This window comes from Callospermophilus lateralis, chromosome 5 (genome assembly GCF_048772815.1).
Source record: "Callospermophilus lateralis isolate mCalLat2 chromosome 5, mCalLat2.hap1, whole genome shotgun sequence".
NCBI lineage: Eukaryota > Metazoa > Chordata > Mammalia > Rodentia > Sciuridae > Callospermophilus > Callospermophilus lateralis.
The window spans coordinates 8,022,405-8,041,808 of NC_135309.1; the positions used below are offsets into that span (position 1 = coordinate 8,022,405).

At 45.8% G+C, this 19,404-nt stretch overlaps 1 protein-coding gene across 1 annotated transcript in view; it reads left to right on the plus strand.

The window, feature by feature from the left end:
- The window catches only part of LOC143641705 (butyrophilin subfamily 1 member A1-like), a 47,383-nt gene extending 28,890 nt beyond the window's left edge, over positions 1–18,493 (plus strand). The window contains exons 5-7 of the mRNA XM_077109441.1: positions 9,690–9,710; positions 15,181–15,201; positions 18,024–18,493. Coding sequence (XP_076965556.1) covers positions 9,690–9,710; positions 15,181–15,201; positions 18,024–18,493 — 512 coding nt within the window. The remainder of the gene's footprint in view (positions 1–9,689; positions 9,711–15,180; positions 15,202–18,023) is intronic.
- The last annotated feature ends 911 nt before the right edge of the window (positions 18,494–19,404 follow it).

Consider the following 19,404-nt stretch of genomic DNA (forward strand, 5'->3'; position numbering starts at 1 on the left):
AAATGTCTCCACAGGCAAACCAATCAAAAACAGAAAACAAAAATCAAAGTCTGGAAAAAGATATTAGAGTCCGTTTCCTTGGTGCTGGGAGGGGTTTTACCATATCATAATGACTTCTGTGTATCTCTTCTCTTTCCTTATTTGGTCCTTTAATATGTAAAAGAATGACTCAACTTGATCAAAGTCTACTTGCATGACACTTTACTTTCATTTCCAGTATTCAGTGATGTTGTAAGTTGGTTTTCTGTTTAGCAATTGTTTATGGAGAGGGATGTAGGTACTGCATCTCAGGACTGTGCTCTGTGACAGTCCCACAGGCACTGGGACCTTCCAGCTAGGATGCAGTTCTTCTGTGTGGGCAGCTGGACATGCTTGCTCTCCCTCCTTCTTCCCTGGCCAGGTGCAGGTGAGTGAGAAGGAGGAAGACTGCTTTCCTTTACATGGGAGACTTGTTGAGAGGACATCTTATTCCACACTACAATTCCAGGCCTCAGTTATTTCTTGTTTTCTACAAGTAAAGATCTTAGGGCTATTCTCAAGTTTCTGTCTTTAATTCTATTTTGGGAGGTACTTTTTCTTTTCATTTTATCTTTGACTTATGTTCACACAACATGCAAAATATCTGGTTGACAGCCATCAATTTCTGCAAAATACTTGACCTCCAATTTCCAGAAGGATAAAATAATATAATTTATAAAAAGATGATTATAATGTATAAATAATAAAAAAATTGATATTTTAGATTTTTTTCCAGTTTTTCACTTTCTGTGCATATTCATTTTTAAAGTGAGTTTCTTATAGCAGCAAATGTTGGTCTTGTTTTTATAGCCATTCAGTCAGTCATTATCTTTTAGTTGGAACATTTAGTCTACTTAAATTCAAGGTTAGTTTTTAAAAATAATGTCTTATGCCTGCACTTTTAAAATCATCTCCCTCCTCCTCCTCCTCCTCCTCCTCCTCCTCCTCCTCCTCCTCCTCCTCTTCTTCTTCTTCTTCTTCTTCTTCTTCTTCTTCTTCTTCTTCTTCTTCTTCTTTTCTTTTTTTTCCAAATATTCTTTGTTTTTTCTTCTCATTCATCTCTGAGATTTGAGGTTTTACTGTATTGGTAACTTTACTGTTTCAATGGGGTTTATTTTGTTGAGATTGGATCTTTGTTCTAGTTCTCTTCTGTGTACCTAACTGTCTAGGGGTTTTTATATTTCACATGCTTTCACTATGTTTATCATCTTTCTTTCATTTTTGTTTGTAGGAGATTTTTAGGCATGGTTTGTTAGCTATGTGGTTTTCACATGGGCAAGAGAAAGAAGGAATCAGACCAAAGCAAGATCAAAATCCAGATGGCAAACCCTAAATCCTTTAGTTCCATGTTTGGCATCCAGGGAACATGGGGACAGTGTGTGGAGTCCAAAGGGCTTGGCAAGCTGTGTGACCTTGCCAGTTGTATCCCACATGATCACTGTATTGGGCTGACTCTTTTTATTGCCTGCTGCTTTTCTTGACTAACATCCCAAATTCCTGGCATCTCCAACTTCCTGTGGTCAACATAACAACTTTAGCATCCCTCCTTATTCTCACCAGTTAACCCATTAACCCTTCAGGGAAGCTGAGACTGTCCCACCCAGCCTGGCTTATTGGTCTCCCTTTTAAATCTCAGTGGAAACCCCCATGATCCCATAGATCTTGCATTCTCCATTCCTTCAGGACCAACACCCCATAAACGATGCCAAGAACTGCTGCCAGCTCAAGCATTAACTGGACCCACTGGGACTATGGCTGCAGTGACTTCTGAATTCCTAGTTGGTTGAGCATGCTGACATGAATCCTGGGGAAAGCAGTTTCCTAGATGGTCCTTTTGGAACAGGGTATTCCTGCCTCTTTTCTCAAAGCAGTCTTTCAAGTGAGCTTGTTCTTTGACATCATTGAGTTTGTGTTGTGCGTTGTCTGGTACAATTCTTGATACCCTGGAGACATCTTTCCAAGTGTCCCAATGAGAAGCACTTGTATTTTTTTTATAGACACTGATCTCTTCAGCAATCACATCCTCCTTGACCACAAACTTAAACATGTTCCCTTTCTGCCCAAATTGAAAGTTTTTCAAATCTTTCTGCTCTGCTTTTAGCTCCCAGAATTGAACCTGGCTAAAAGCTGCCAACAATACACTGTCATTGCCTTAGTGCTGTGAGTTGTAAATTCTCTCTCCTGGATCAATGAATCCATCATATTTAAACTCAACCTCGCACATAGTCTCTGAGCATGGGTAAAATTTAGACAGATTATTTTCTAGAATGTAACAGATGTGACTGCTAATCCAATTCCCCACAGTGTGCTCATTCCCAGACATGAATTGCTGTGAACATACTTTATATACAAACAGAGAAATGAAAAAATTGTTCTCTATGTGTGTAATTAGAATTTAAATGCATTCTGCTGTCATGTATTTTAAAAATAAAGTCAATTAAAAAATAAACATACATATGTACATAAAAAAAGCCTAATGAATAAAGTCTTTATTGTCCATATGCCTATTGGCATTTCAATCTTCTGAGCTCCTATCAGAGGAGTCCTTCATTAAGTTCCAATTTCAACATTATAGGACTTCTTCCAACAACCAATTTCAAAGGATTTTGGACTATGTGTTCAGGTATAGTCACAGCAATAACCCTCCTTCTCAGTTCCTATTTTCTGAGTTAGTTCATTTTTTTATTTGCTGTTAAAAGATGCCTGAGAAAATCAACTTATGAGAAGGGCGATTTTTTTTTAACTCATGGTTTCAGAGGTTTTAGTTCATGGTCAGCCAGTTCCATTGAATGGGCTGATGGTGAGGCAGAAACCACAGCAGAGAGGGCATTAATTGCTACTCAATTAATGGCAGCAAGAGAGCAGAGTGAGAGCAAGAGGCTGAAGACAGGATAGAACCACTCCCTTCAACTAGGTGCCAGCTCCTGTAGTTTCTGTTACCTCCCTATAGCATCACCATCTTGGAACCAAGTCTTTTATTCATGAGCTTTTGGGTGCCATTGGAGATTCACATTTTAACAAGCACTACAACAGATGCAACAGGTGTAAAATTCTTCAGCTCATGTGGTTATCCAAGTGTGAAATTCCCTGCCTGACCTCATCGGATGGATTATCATCAAAATACAGGTGCACTAAAAATGTTCTATAAAATTAGCTTCAGGCTAGGTGCCACACTCTATGCAAAGGCTCTATCATTTTTCTTGATCACTTTCAGGGCAGTTCCTCATGATTGGACCAAGCTCACCCATCATTGTCATGGTGGGAGAAGAGGCCATGTTTTCCTGTCACCTCAGCCCTCCCATGGATGCTCAGAACATGGAGGTGACATGGCGCCATACAAACAAATCAGGCCTGGTACATAACTATAGGAATTCCCAGGACAAGGACCAGCAGCAACCAGAGAACCAAGGGAGGGCAGAGATCCTGAGGGAGAACATCACCAGGGGGCAAGTGGCCCTGAGGATCCGTAACATCCATCCTGCAGATGAAGGCGACTACAGATGTTTCTTTTTAAGCTCCACCTATCACAATGAAGCACATTTCAAAGTGTTGGTCACCGGTGAACTTCTCTGGAATGAAAACTCTTTATATTCTGTAGAACATTAACTCTGTTTTCTGTTCTGCCTATACTTTGTTAGGAGAAATACTGGGTATAGTGGACAATGGAAGTATAGTCTAGGCAAATCCTATGAAGGAATTTCAAGAGTGTTAAAGAGGAAGAAAACATCTGACTAATCTATTCCAATGGTCTCAGGCTGTAAGAGAAATATAGTCGCAACCCTTTTCTTTGTCAACATAATTAAGAAGAGGAGAAAGGAGAGAATCTAGTATATATCATTCTTTCATTCCACTTCCTTCCTTCCTCCTCTCCCCCTCCTCCTCCTCCTCCTCTCCTTCTCCTCCTCCTCCTCCTCTTCCTTCTTCTTTTTCTTCTTCTTCTTCTTCTTCTTTTCTCTTTCTCTCTCTCTCTCTCTCTCTCTCTCTCTCTCTCTCTCTCTCTCTCTCTCTCTCTCTCTCCCCTTTCCTTTCTTCTTCTCTCTCTCTCTTTTTTCTTCCCTTTCTTCTAGGAATTGAACCCAGGCTCTCAATCATGCTGGGCACATTTTCTGTCATTGAGCTCCATCCCAGCCATGATATTTCTGAGGAGTCCCAGAAGCACATCTCAGTCTAAGATATCAATCTACTTTCTAAAATCCAGAAGGAGATGGAAGGAGACAGGAAAGATCAGATTCACCGACCATCAGGAATTGCTCTTGCCCAGTCCAACATGGTTGTTTCCATCTTCCTATGACACTCTTGTCTGCTTGGATCCCTGCACTGAGCTCATGTCCCAGATCCCAGCTCTGCCCAGACACTGCCAGTTCTGCCAGGGTGAGCAGGTGTGGAGGGGTCCAGGCTTCAGGCTCACACTGAGCTTGAACAGCTTTGCCCCTGCTCTTGTCATGACAACCTCAGGCAATGAGTTTCTTGTGACAACCTCAGGCAATGAGTTTCTCCATTGCCATCCTCACAATTGGCCTTCAGAGAGGCCTACCCAGTCTGTCACAGGGAGCCCAAGAGGAGGAGATCTGTTCCTGCAGTGTGCCTTGACAGGCCATGTCCTTGCCCTACATTCAGTGACAGTTTTGGACAGTCCATGAGCACCCCTGAACTCATGCTTGCACAGTGAAAGGTGGGTACTTATTGATTCTTCCCAAATTAAAGAAGACTAGGAGAAAGAATTACTGACCAGTCGAAAACAGATTTTTCTGCTAAATTTTCTCCTAACTAGACATCATTGTGCACACATATCCTGAAAACATTTCCAGGGTGAAGACATCCAAACTCAAGGTGTCATCCTCCTGTAATCCAACAGAGAGACCTGTGCCTTCCTACTCCCAGACACTTCCTGGGACCACTCCATTCTAAGATCTGCTTCCATCTCACCATGCCATCTTGGCTCTGTGCGAATGTCCCACCTGTCCAATACGACCTATGTAGGCTCATTTTTGGGAATTACATCTAAAACGACACTATTTTCACTCACAGCAACCTTCAGAGGCACTGTGTTTAGGACTTGAACATATCCTCTGAGGAACATGATTCAGCCCACAAAAGTGATTGTTTAATACCAGTAAATTTACTTTAGTTTTTGTTGTACACTGTGATGGTTTGAATAAGTTAGTGTTAGTACACACTAAGCTGCAAAACACTATGCACAAATGACAGCTGCTTGTCATCCCAAATCTTGGGAGGAGGGACAAAGGAAGGAGGAGTGGGTCTCACTGTCTGTGTGTGTCCACCTTCATTTACTCCTGATCCCCAGCCTTCCCCCAGTGCAGCCTTCATCTTCACATTAGGAGATGAGTCACTGCTGCTCTTGAACCCCTGTCCTTGAAGAGAGAGAGAGTGAGGGAAGGATGAGCCAGTTCCTATGGCAACATGATGACCAAGACACACAGATGATGTCCAGGGACAGCACTCTGTCCAGCCTCTAGGACACTCCCAACAGCAAGGGCCCTGAGGCAGGCAGCCCCCCTCTGAGCAGGTGTATCCATGGATGCAGTTCAGAGGGGAAAGCTACTAATCAGGGGGGTGCATAGACATCTTTCAAGGTCCCTTTGCCACAGTGTCTAGTGTCTGCCATATTGGCCTAAGGCCATACGAACTTCCATCTGAGGTAGTTGTATAGGAAAAGGGTGATAGAAATTATGTGGACAACTTGAAACTGACATCTGAATCCACCAGCTCATGTGTGTCCACTGGGTGCAAATGGACCAATGGGTTTTTACTAACTACATGTAGTTCTCAAAGGGGAACAAGGGAAAGAAACACAGCAGGAAGGGACCTGGTAGGAACTGGAGTAAAAGCCAAATTGTGGTCTTAATCTGTTCCTCCTCCAAACCCTTTGTGTGACTTTACCCCATTGTCACAAAAACAAAACACACAAACAAAACACAGAGTTGAGGTTCACAGAGGTTAATGAACAATCGCAGTTTCACTGGTCCATGTGAAAACACCGCTGGACATTTCTGGAACAGTGTGCTCTCTCTGCCTCCTTCCCTCTCCAGGCACCGGCATGGCTCCTCGTGTTTACGTGGAACCTGACGCAGCCTGGGGCATCAGGCTGACCTGCACATCCACAGGGTGGTACCCCGAGCCCCAGGTGCAATGGAAGGGCAGGCAGGGACTGCACTTCACACAAGCCTATGAGACAGTGAGAACTGAAGAGCCTGGCACGTTTCAGGTGCAGGCATCCATCACAGTGGACGAGAGGTCAACAGGAAACTTGTCCTGTGTTGTAAGGAACCCACTCCTCGGCGAGCAGAAGGAAGCACATGTGTCTCTGGCAGGTGAGTTCCCTCCATAGTCTGCACTGTCCTTGCAGCTGATCAGGTGTGACGGGCAAAGACCTGGGCAGTCACCTGGGCCAGGTTCTGGTCCATTCCTCTGTGACTTCCATGTGAGCTCATCCTCAGCTCCCATTTATTGGCAAAGAAATGATTTTACTTATAAAAATGAATTTACGAATATGCAAAAGCCTTCAAAGCCCATGAAACATGGAGAGAATCTCCCAGATTCTCCTCAAGATGTTCTTTAGCTATTGCCCAGGAGAAAATCATTCAGAACACTTTAACGTTTTGTTCTGCCACCAACTAATTAGTGTGAATCCTGGCAGTGCCACCCACCATCTCTGGGATCTTGGGCGGGTACTGACCTTCCCTGCCAGTTCCCAAAGGAGAAATAGGGCTTGTGCGCCATGAGAAGGCTGAGGAGTGACTGATAGAACTCACCTGGGCAGCACAGACCCAAAGTGGGCATTCCACAAGAGTTGGTCCTGACTACTCTCCTGTGACTCTCTGTCCTTCTGCCCAGTCAGGGCATGACAGTGACTCAGGTCCACATGCTCTTCCTCTTGTCTGCCTTCTCATGATCTCTGTTTCAACTCTGCACTTCCTTCCTTTCTCTGTCCCGTCCCGACTACAGGGTACCCCACACTCCTGTCCTCTGGGAGCCTTCACCAAGCTTCCCCACTGGTCCTTCAAGTTGCATCTTAGGGACCTGTCCTCCAGGAATCCACTCCAGCCCCTGTGCATTGTGGTCCCCCTGTTGACTCTTACACCATGGTGGACTGCATCCCACTAGCTGAGGTGGAATGGCACCCAGGGGGACTTGTGTCTTAATTCTCCTGTCCCCATCACTTCCCAAGGGCTCAGCTCAGGTGTGGCACTGCCTGTTCACTGATGAAGGCTCCTAAGAATCCCATCAACTAAAATGCCCTTCCTTGGGTGCTTCAGTTCAAGCATCCACATTTGTTTGACATAATGGAAGAAAATTCCAGGTTCAAAAGGAGAATGTGACAAAAGCATATATTAGAGCAGTAGAGTTTGTATTTTCTGTTTTTTTAATTGCAATTTCAGTAAAGCAAAATTAGAGAAGGAAAAATCAACCAAGTCTCCCAGTTAGAGTTTCATAGTGAAGAAAGCAGCTGAGGCAGCTCACCGTGAGTGGGAAGTGAGAGAGGAAAACTCACCAACGCTCAGGTCATCATACTAGAGCTCTCTTTAAAAAAAATGGAAGATGAAAATTTAAAAAGTGTCTTCAGATAATAGTAAAAGTGCTTCTATATGGAACTTAAAATCATTGATAATAACTAAAAGTCATTGATTGATTAGATCAAAAGCATCTTATTGACATGAGTGCAATTCCTGAGTGAGGAGGTCTTCGGGACCTCTTTTCAGGGAAGGTTATTGCACAGACAGGTGTGGATGGCCAGGCCAGAGCTGCTTATTTAAAGGACCAGTGGTCATTCCTCTCAGAAGAATACCTGGGCATGTAAGGCTTTTGTCTCTGGGACTTTGTCCATGGGACCTATTGGATTTACCCTCTAAAAGGATCAAACTTCCTCATTTGCCCTCAGAGGAGCTCCGCCCACTCCTCAGCAACATGTTGTTGGGTCACTCATGTGCATACATGTGTGAAAACAACCAGGTAAAGAGGACTTGGCCACATCAGGGCTTGCGAGGAAGGAGAAAGGAGATCCACATGGAAGGAGAAAACTGTGTTCTATTAGTAACATTTTATTATAAAATAATTACATATCGCAAATATAATTGTAAGCACTATTAAATCTAGATGACACCCTGTGTTGATTTATCATAACATGTTGGACATGTCTCAACATCTTCATAATCACTTACATGACCTCTGGTTTCTGCCCCATGCTGTGAAGGAGGAGCACCTTCTGAATTCCTGACTCTCTGGAGTGGAGCAGAGGGCAGGGATGCTCAGAGTCTCTGAGCTCCTCCTGTCTGGAGAAGGCTCCTGGAGAGTCACCCCACAGCCAGGTCCCCTGCTGTCCAACTGGACTCCAGTCTGATGATTGTGTGTTTCAGGTGCCTTGTTTCCCAAGGACTGGTCCTGGACGATAGGGCTGTGTGTGTTCCTGGTCCTCCTGGAAGTCAGCCTGGTGGTCACCTGTGCTCTGCTGATGCGGGCCAGAAGAGCCAAAAGTAACAGGGAAGTGCGTGGGGAGGGGTAGCTCAGGTTCTTGGGAAGCAGAGGGCACTAATCACCACAAGTCAGGAGTGGACTGTGGGTCCCCTGCATCACTGAGAACTGGCAGGAAAGGCCGTAAAAAAAAAAGAGTTAGTCCATCTTCACCTTATCGCCTCACATAGTTACCAGAACATGAAGTTTGGGGGTCAAGATCAGCTCTTTCATAAAAACAGCATATATGCTTAGAACTTTTGTGGTCTACCCTTAAATTGGTTGATTTGGAGACCAGTTTATCTGTTGAGGTATTCATTAGTGTGCCCAGGGATGATGAAATGCTCTGTGCATGTCCTGAGATGGAAACCCTGGCTTATCACATCATATACCCTCCTGAAATGGCAATGGGAGAGCCCTGCTGCTGCTTTCTGTGTGTCCTGGGGACTCATGGAAAACTGTGGTTGACCATGAGCACCAAAACTACCAGTGACCACTGTCACCCAGGGCCTGGCCTGCCTGAGGCACCACCTCTCTCCAGGGTAGCTTCTCTCCAAGCAGGGCCACTCACTAGAGTCTCCTGCTCTGCTGCCTCTAACTTCTGAGTGTTTCTTGGGAGTTACTTGAAGCACAGCTAAAGCCAGCCATTCCCAGTGGCTTCTGGAGGGCTGGTCTGTGATTCTGTCCAGTCCTTTTCTCAGTTGGCTGGATTAGTGTTTGCGAGTCCTGCCTGTTGAGGGTGACTCCCCTGCCAGCAGGACTTAGGAAGGGCCAGGGCGCTAATCCAAGTGAGCAAAGCCAGGGAGGCAAGAGGTGCCCTCCTGAGAAGGTGCTTGCTGCTGTCTGGGGGGGGTTGTCAGCATCTCAGACACCCCAGAATTACCAGGCAGCCTCCTCTGCCCATGGGTCACAGGAAACTTTGTGAAACAGGGCTTTTTGTCTGTTTGTTTGTTGTTTATATGGGAACTTTCCTTGTGTCAAGGCATATTTGGGTTTCTGGGTGTTAGGAAACAGCAAAAATTGGAATATACAAAGCCAAGACTGGAAGTGCATAGAACAACAGAAAAAATGGACTGATCATTTAGAAAATTTGTCCAATTAATATAATATAAATTAGCCAATCTAATATAATCACACGCCATCCACTCAGAAGATTCAGTGCAAACAAGTCTCACTGATGGGTCTGTTTGTGTCTGTTGCAGGTTTGCTCAAGGAGCAGCACGGTGAGTGGGTCCAGCTGCTAGGCAGAGAGCCTTGTGCTCCATGTAGGGACAGGGCCACAGTGCAGGGCACCCTGCAGGGTCCCTCAGGAGGCTGAGTGCCTGGAGAGGCTGTTTGGGTCTTGATAATGCATCTGAGGATTAGTATTCAGTGGGAGATGGTGGAAGAGGGTCTATGGCTTCCAAGGTGTCCCCAGGCTACTGCAGTATAGGTGACTCACAATCACACCCACACATCCAAAAAGCCATATTGGGCTCCCTCAGGATGCAGCGTTGCTCACGCTGTTGGAGGGGCTTGGGGTAGGGGGGGCGTCCCTGCCTCTGACCTCTGAATCACAGTGTGGACTCACAGTTTGGAAGAATTGGCCTCCTATTTCTCTGCCTTAAGTCTCTTGGCTCTCACATGTCAAATAGGTCATTTTCAGTTCATTCTGATCACAGTCTACACTGCTGTAGGGCAATGAACCAGGAAGAATTGGACATTTAATCTTTTAATGTCTACTTTGGGGTTTGAAAGTGAACTCCAGCAACAATATGAGAAGTCATTCATGTGTTTTCCCTTATGCAAAGATTGATAATAATATAAAAGATGAGGCAATTTTGAAGGAGAGAGGAAAGGAAAAGATTCTGAGTCTCTTTTTTTTTTCTTTTTTATTGTTGCATCACAGTGATACACAATAATGGGGATTGTTGTTACTTTTTCATACATGCACAGAGTTTCTCTTGTTTAACTAGTAGATGCCACTCTTCCTGAATGTTGTTGGATCATTATCTCCACAATATACCAAATTTTGATTACACAGAGAAGTGTGTGTAATCAAAGTGCCAAATGTTGCAGTAAACCCCCCCCCCAAAAAAAAATACAGGAAAGGAACATGGTGCATCATTTAAAATTCAGAACACAGCCAGGTGTGGTGGCACATGCCTGTAATCCCAGTGACTGGGGAGGCTGAGGTAGTTTTGCAGTTTTGAGGCCAGCCTCAGCTTCTTAAAGAGATGCTAAGCAATTTAGTGAGTCCCTGTCTCGAAATTAAAAAAAAAGAATGCTGAAGAAATGGCTCAATGATGAAGCATCCCTGAGTTCAATCCTCAGTACCAAAAAATAAAAACTAAAAATAAAATTTGGACCTGAGCCTTGGCCGCCACCCAGAGCTCCACTAAAGCTGGCCTGTGGTGTGTTGCTCTGCTCCTGGGCCTGTGGCCACCTTCCTAGCAACAGGGAGAAGAGCCGGTACAGATTCGCTGGCAGCGCCTCTCTCTCCCTGGCCTTTGCAGGTTTCTTTCTGGCCCAGCTGGACCCTCAACCTTGTGGGGCTGGTGTTTGTGTTGTCATCAGGCTGATCCATGAAAAGCGTTCAGGGACGACTTTGCAAAGCCTAGGATTTCTTCTTGCAGCAGGCAGGGAAGGTTGGTCTCTTTAGACCCCTTCCTCAGCCTGCGAGCCCTGGCCCTGTCCATGTCTCCACTGCGCACACCCTGCAGAGAGCCAGGCTGAACTCTGCTCCATGCTGAGCTCTGCACGATTACCACGTGGGACTTACTTAGACTTAGACCAGGTGGAGTGGTACTGCTGCCGTGGGCTAGTCCAGCTGCACTGGAGTCACTGGTGACCACCAGGCTCAGCCCACAATAGATCTCTGACGTGTTCCTCAGACTCCCAAGGTAGCAGCAGAAAAGGATGCTTCAGGCCCACGGACTGGAAGGGGTCAGTCCACATTTGGGCAGCTGCCTTTGTGTTGGCCTGTGACAAAACAGCACCTCATGGCAAGACTGCCCACCTGGTGGCCATGTGATGGAGGAGGGGAGGGGCCTGTCCCACACTCCCCATTGGGGCACACCCCAGGGAGCCTGAGGACCTCACTGGGCCCACCTCTTAAGGACCCACCACCACACGCCACATTGCGCCAGGCTGGCAACAAAGGCTGTACACGTGGGCTTTAGGGACACTGGGATCAACCTCAGCACCTATCTCCCGGGCAGACCCTCATCCCCACCTGTGACGACTGGCTAGTACTTTACTGAGACACCTTGGAAGATATTAGGCAGAAAAGCTTCCTGGATAATTTCTCCTGACTGATTTTGAAAGGTATGCATTTATTTTTGCATATAATTTATCATTTTTGTTTTTGTTTTTGTTTTATAGAGTTGTTGAAAAAACAAAGAGGTGAGTGGTGTTTGCTTTCATTTTGGCGAAAAATGTCATAGAAAAGTATATTTGATCTACTAAAAAATATATTCATGATTGTTTTCCATAGAATAAACTATCAATATTCTAAACTAGTCTTTATATAATTACTTATCAGCTAAAATTCATATTTGGTAGTATAATCATTTATACACTGCACAAACTTTTTCCATTTTAAATAAGTTACAGTGAGACACATTTGTTCTAACTTTTATCAGGTTTGTAAATGTGTTGTTATTTTCAAAGTTCTTATTAATTTTAATGTTTTTGGTTTTATTGGTTTATTTTCATGAATAAATGATAATTGTGTATACTTACGAGTTTTTGTTCTACCATTTCTTCTGTTTATAAAATAACTTCAGAGTTTGATTAATTTTCACACTTCTTTTCTTCTAACTCTTCATTGCTATTTTATGATATTTAATCATAACTGGTGTTGTATTCTGTGACAAGCTGTCACATACACAGACAGCATTTGACTTCTCCAAGGGTCTCTCGTTTCTTGGCAGAACATGTTGACTTGTACTGAGAACATGTCTTGTACTAAGACACTTGTACTAAGACATGCATAACTTTGACAGTTTCTCTGTATTCAGGGACTTTTTTTTTCTTTGCACTCACCTTTGTTTTGCTTGGTTTTTGATGTCTCTCAACCTTGTTCTTCCAGGGGGTGTTTGTCTAGTGAGCCAGTGCCCTCCAGGACTTTGCACTTGCTAATTGTCCTCTTTCCCAGGAGATGCCCTTTTGTGGTCATTTCCAAGTGCACTCTGCTCCCCCATGATGCTGGCCCTTTTGAGCTAAGGGAGGGGTCTGAGTGTCCTCCAGGCCCTGAGCTGTGTGGACACTGGACTTCCACTGCATGCAGCTCTGCAACTGTGGAAGGAGGGATGCCTCTCCTCTTCCTGTGAGTCCCAGTGAGCACCCTGCTCAGGGTGCTCGGTGCACAGCCCTCAGCTGTAGGAAGAGTGGCCTTCTCTGCAGCATGTGCTGTGTTTGCTTTTATTTGCTCTTTATTTTTCAGAACACCAAGGAGAATACCAAGGAGACTTGAGCTCTTTTAAATTTCTTGGTCCAGAGCTAACTAGTCTTACAACATCTGAACTTAACAGAACTTCAGGGTTCAAGATCATTCCTTTATGTTCACTGATCTCAAAGATCAGTGAAGACATCAAAGACCTGTACTTCATGCCACTGGCTGAGATAGATTATCTGAGAATAGGAGCCAAGGACACTTTCTAACATAGTATTGTTTTTGTGTGTTTTGTTGCTTTGTACAGAGAAAACAGAAGATGAGAATGGTAAGTGACAGCTCCATTTAACTCATAAATTGTGGAATATTAGAATATACCACACTTGATGTTCTTTTATTATAGCAAGAAAGCCTTATGTGCAGACACACCAAATGACCTAAAATAGTATTTTAAGACAACCACAATATCTTTCTTCCATATTTCAAAAAATACATATAAGTATGTGTAGGATGATGAAAGTTGTTAGGTGTAGACGGAGAAAAGGGGATAGCACATGAACTGAAACAAGATGTGGCGGAGCCCGTGATTCTTCCAATGCAAACCAGAAGTGGCCAAGGGATCCTGCTGCAGAGACCCAGGGAAGGCTGTGAGGAGGACAGGTGAGCCAGGTGATCTCACTGCAGAGACCCTGGGCAGCCTGTGAGGAGGACAGGTGAGCCTGGTGATCTCATTGCAGAGACCCAGGGCAGGCTGTGAGGATGACAGGTGAGCCAGGTGATCTCACTGCAGAGACCCAGGGCAGGCTGTGAGGATGACAGGTGAGCCTGGTGATCTCACTGCAGAGACCCAGGACAGGCTGTCAGGAGGACACGTGAGCCAGGTGATCTCATTGCAGAGACCCAGGACAGGCTGTGAGGAGGACAGGTGAGCCTGGTGATCTCACTGCAGAGACCCAGGGCAAACTGTGAGGAGGACTGGTGAGCCAGGTGATCTCACTGAAGAGACCCAGGGCAGGCTGTGAGGATGACAGGTGAGCCAGGGGATCTGGCTGCAGAGACCCAGGGCAGGCTGTGAGGAGGAGAGGTGAGCTAGGTGACCTGCTGGTCAGGTGATCTCACTGCAGAGACCCAGGACAGGCTGTGAGAAATACTGTTGAGCCAGGTGATCTGGCTGCAGAGACCCAGGGCAGGGTGTGAGGAGGACAGGTGAGCCAAGTGATCTGACTGCAGAGACCCAGGGCAGGCTCTAAGGAGGGTAGTGGTTGGAAACAGCATCTGCTGGCCACGTGTAAAAGTGCTCAAGGAATGGAATTTTGAACATTGGCTTTGAAAATGAGCAAATCATTGACGTTCTCATGTGCAAATGTTATCACAAGTAGATATTGAATTCTAAACATATTTTTTCTTGTTGGTGGAGAACAAGTTAGATGTTGAACAGCTACAATCTTAAAGAAAAAAGAAGGAACCCAATTAGGGACATGCTCTCATCTAAATAAATAGCAGTAGAGAGTCAACAAATAATAATGTAGCTTTGGTGTTTCACCTTCAAAATCTCAATACATTCATTTTTATTATTTTTAGAAATCTAATAGTTTGCTATTTCGTAATGAAAACAGTTCTAGTACAAGGGAGAATTTCTGTGTGACCCAAGTTTTCTTTTTTTAACTTCAACTCCTTATTCATTCACTCACTCTTTCATTTACTCTCAGAGCGAGAGAAGTAATTGATAGTTAGGCTCTTGTTTTCTTTTTAGATGAATTATGGTGTCAGAATATACAGGTTTAAATTATGTCTCCATATCTAATCAGTTCCAAGACCGTGCAGATGCTTAGCCTCCTGGGACACAGTTTCCACCTGTCTCATGGCTGTAATAATGTCAGCTGTGACCTAGGGTCATTCTCAGTGTTGGACAGGTGCCTCAAAACACCTCCACAGAGTTCCAGACACTGTGGTTGCTATGGCCAGCCTCGTGGTGTGGTGCTGAGCTGGGAGAAGAGGTTCTTGTCCTGGGCAGTATCTGGACCCTGGGAACCAAAATGAACCTACTGAGTTTTCTGTGAAAAGAGCAGAGCCGCCTCGTTCATACTGTCATGAGACCACAAGGCACCATCAGCCTGGTGGCCTCTTCCCCCTTTCCTGCTCTAGGTACACTGACCCAGTCAGAACCTGAAATAGTCATAAAATATTATATTTGGCTGCCACAAATGTCATATGACCAAAGCCTTAACTTATCATGTAGAATAATAAAAGAATCATTTGATATTAAAGTTACATTATCAGTATTGTCTGCCAATTCTCTTTTCTTGTTTTATTTTCAGCTAAATTAGAAGAAGAATGCGGTAAGTCTTATTCGGCATTTTATGTCTCACTGGCTTATTGTCTTTAGGAAGGTACCTCCACAGGTAAAGTCTCAGGTTTACCCAGGAAATTGGCTGATCTGATGAACCTGGATGAACTGTGCTTCTGCTCTCAGTGGCCAATTCACAGTTCTGGGGATATCACAGTTTCAGGGAAGAGTAGCTCCAGGCGCAGCATGCCTTCACTAGAGCCCCTGGGGCAAGACATTTTCCCTTCAGCTGATGCCCTGCCCAAACAGAGAACTGGCCTCTCCCTAGGTACCCACCCCATGAACATAAGAGAGAAGAGGATGCCCACCAGGACCCCACCCCATTGAGGAAGGAGACTTCCCACCAGGTTCCCACCCTACAGATGGCAGATACTGCCCACCAGGCCACCACCCCATGGAGGGAGGAGGCTGTCCACCCGGCTTGTGCCATGCTCAGCTTTCCCAGAGCTGTTCTTCCCATGTCCTCCAGCCCTTGAGGACACTTCTGCATTACAAAGAGCACAGGACATTCCTGAGGGCTCCCACACAATGTTTCTCATCTTGGACTTGAGGAGAAATTAAGATTAAATGGTTTGGGCCTGGATGGTTTCCCAGCTCACCTCACTCTGGCTGCAAAGTCATGTTCAGGTTTTTCTCTTTTTTACTAAGAGAAGATATCTGTCAAATGAAGTTCATCACATGTGCCTAAGCCCCAACCCCCGCCCCCCGCCCCTGTGCAACATACACCTCAGGCCCCCATCCAGAAACAACTCCACATCCATTTGCATTTCCAGTTTGTCTACTCAACTGATCTGAGCAGAAATGAATTAGTATCTGGTTTAAATAAGGAAAATATTTGAATGGATTTTGCCAACAATGCAAAGAACCAGATCTTCTGCTATCACAAAACAAGAAACCTGACCACTAAAGAAGCAAAGCATTTAACTTTAGTGCTTAACTGTAGTTGGGCCACAGAACGGCTGGGTTGTAGCTCCATGGTACAGCTCTTGCCTGACATGCACAAGGCCCTGGCTTTGATCCCCAGCACTGAAAAACAGAAGGATAAAAAAAAAAATCTAGCAAAGATATTGCTAAAGAAGTAGTAGAAGGGATGAGTCAGGAGAGGTAGACAGCACTCAGGGCATGAAGTCCTCACGTTTTTCCCCTGGATGGTGAACAAAAGGAAGAATTCTGAATCAAGAGAGACTGAATCTGCTGAAATCCCAGGAATTCCATTTCCACCACTAGGGTGATGATCATGGAAAATACATAACGATTTTGGGGGAGAGTGTGGAGACAGTGAGGAGGCCTTGCTACGTAGGCTTTAGGAGCAGGTGGTGAGGTGGGGTGCAGCCAGAGACCCCACACATGGTGGGCTTTTATTCCTTGGGCCTCACACTCCAGAGCTCTCACCTGATGTCCACCGACATCCTCCAAGACCCAGAGAGCCATGACCTAGGATTAAACATCTGGAAATTTCAGAAATTCATATTTTTTACGTCTTTCCTTTTTAGGTAGAGTCAAAAAAGAACTTGGTAAGTTATGTTTCTCTGGTGGGTTGAATTTAGAACGAGCCAGCATCCCTCAGGATATTGACCTTGCTCTGTTATTTCTTGCAGCACATAGAAAACGCCTTGCGGAAGCTGGTAAGTAAGACCAGTGACCTCACTGCTGACCTGCTGTACCCCCACCCTGCCCAGTGGCTCAACTAACTGTGCATGTCTCTATCTCATTTTAGAACTAAAGAAGATTCAAAGATTTGCAGGTAAATATGATGGGGAAAAAAATGTGTGGCCAGGATGACTTTTGCCTTGCCATCTAACCTCTCTGAATTACCTCAGAAGATAAAAAGATTTTGCTCAAATAATCCATAAGACACATTTCAACTCTCAAATAACTTGATTCTGGAAATATGAACTTGCTGGTAAGTAACCAAATTACTGTCTGGGAAAGATCTTAGGAAACTGCCTTAAACAAATACACCAGGTGTGCCCAGCAAAGCTGTGGTGGGACCTCCTCATTCTGAAATGCAGCTTCTAAATCTGGGCAAGAAAAAGTCCTCACTGTCCTGATCTCACCCACACTACCACCTCGGATTCTCCAGAGCCAGAGATGATTGATGCAGCGGGGATTTGGTCACTGTCCCCTCTGCTCTCAAAGCCTCCGCCTGTCACATCCACACCCCCTCTGCCACATCTTCATGTGCCATTTCCTCCTGTCTGCAAACAAACACACGCAGGAGATTCGCCCACGACCTCTCCTGATGCAACACCTTGGTGCCTCCTGTCACATTTCCTTTCCTTTACACCAACACTTCCCTGAATAGTTGTGAATACACGCTCTCTCTCCATTTTCCACTCTCTGATTTCTCTCCTTCTTATCCAGAAAAAGGCCAAGATCCCGAGCATGATCTCTCCTCCAGAGGCAAGGGCCAGTGTCCTGGTCTTTGGGCTTTCTCCTGGCATTGTCCCTCTGAAACATCCTTATTCTTCTGCTTTGCTTTGCCTACACCCTTTCCAGGCATAATAGTCCTGGGGCAGACATGGCAGAGGCACTCTGAGGTTGCTAAAGTGCAGTCCCAAGGTGAGGGCAGTGTCCAGTCTCAGCCCTGCCCTTGCACCTGAGGGTAACCCTGCAAATCCCTTTCAGGTTGAGGTCTCTGGAGATGTTATTTCCCAGGAGGAGATTTGGGGATGGAAGGCACCACGGGCAAGTGTGTACTGCTGAGGTCTGTGTTGTCTCTTTGGATCTCGGCCATGCGCTTGGTCCTTTCACACAGGCAGACTGCTCTCTGAGTTGCCTGACAGCTAATGGGTACACTTCCTTCCCCTGCAGCAGACATAACACTGGATGCAGCCACTGCTCACCCTTACCTGGCCGTGACAGATGATGGGAAATGTGTGACATACGTGCCCGAGAGGCAGGACGTTCCCGACAACCCTGAGCGATTTGACACACTGGTGGGCGTGCTGGGTCGGAACCGCTTCTCTGGCGGAGATCACTACTGGGAGGTGGGAGTGGCAGGCAAAAGCATGTGGGCCGTCGGGCTGTGCTTGGAGTCTGTCAGGCGGAAGGGCCAGTACACCAAGGCCTGTCCTGAAACCGGCTTCTGGATTCTTCGCCTGCAGAACGGCGAGTGCTCGGCTTTTGCCACACCCCGCACAGTGGTTACCCGAGAACCCCTCTCACGGCTGGGGGTTTTTCTGGAGTACGAAAAAGGGTTGATCTCTTTCTACAATGTCACCCAGTTTGTCATTCTCTTCACCTTCAAGAGCAACTTCAAAAGCGAGCCACTGAGGCCCTAATTCTACCCTGGGACTGTCAGTGCCGAAAAGACAAATGGCCTTAGCATCCTGAAGGTGTGAGCGGTTACCTGCAGGTCCCCACAGCACAACTGCACCAGGCCACAGCGGCCAGCCACAGGGACCACGGTGGTGCACAGGCATGCCCCTCCTGGACTCTGAAGAGCAGGGTGCTTGCGGTGTCCTGCATGCTCACTCTCAGCTTTGTGGGAAACTAGGGGCAATCTTCATTGATCCTCTAGGTCCCCAGGCCCTCCTGAGCCCCTTTCCTGTGATTTCTTTGGGCTTTAATAAATAACAAGTTCTCCACTTCTTCCTGGATTTGAGTTTGAAGTTCTGAAAATAGTTGGGGGATTCCTTAGCAGAATCAGTGCTGTGCACTTCTCATCACACAACACACAGACTTGCAGGTGTTTCTCTGTCACTGAGGATAAACTGTGGACTTTTCAACACCACATGCTAATGACTTTGATTGCCATCACCACACCAGAATCAGATCTTGAACATGACATCACATTTAATGTTACCGAGTAAAACCGAGTACTGTCAACAACAGACTAACCCATTTGCAGGTGGCCTGCAGTGCTGTAGGTGGTCTTCCCTGTGGGGCTGTAGGTGGTCTCCCCTGTGAGGCTGTAGGTGGTCTCCCTGTTTGCGAATGTCCTATGGTGCTGTCGGTGGTCTCCCCTGCGATGCTATCGGTGGTCTCCCTATATGCAGGTGGACTGTGGTGCTGTAGGTGGTCTCCCCATTTGCAGGTGGCCTGTAGTGCTGTATGTGGTCTCCCCTGCGCTGCTGTAAGTGGTCTCCCCATTTGCAGGCTGCCTGTGGTGCTGTTGGTGGTATCCCCTCAGATCCTCTGTCACATGGCTCTGAACTGTGCATCCCAAATGCAGCCGATGCCCCTCTGCCTG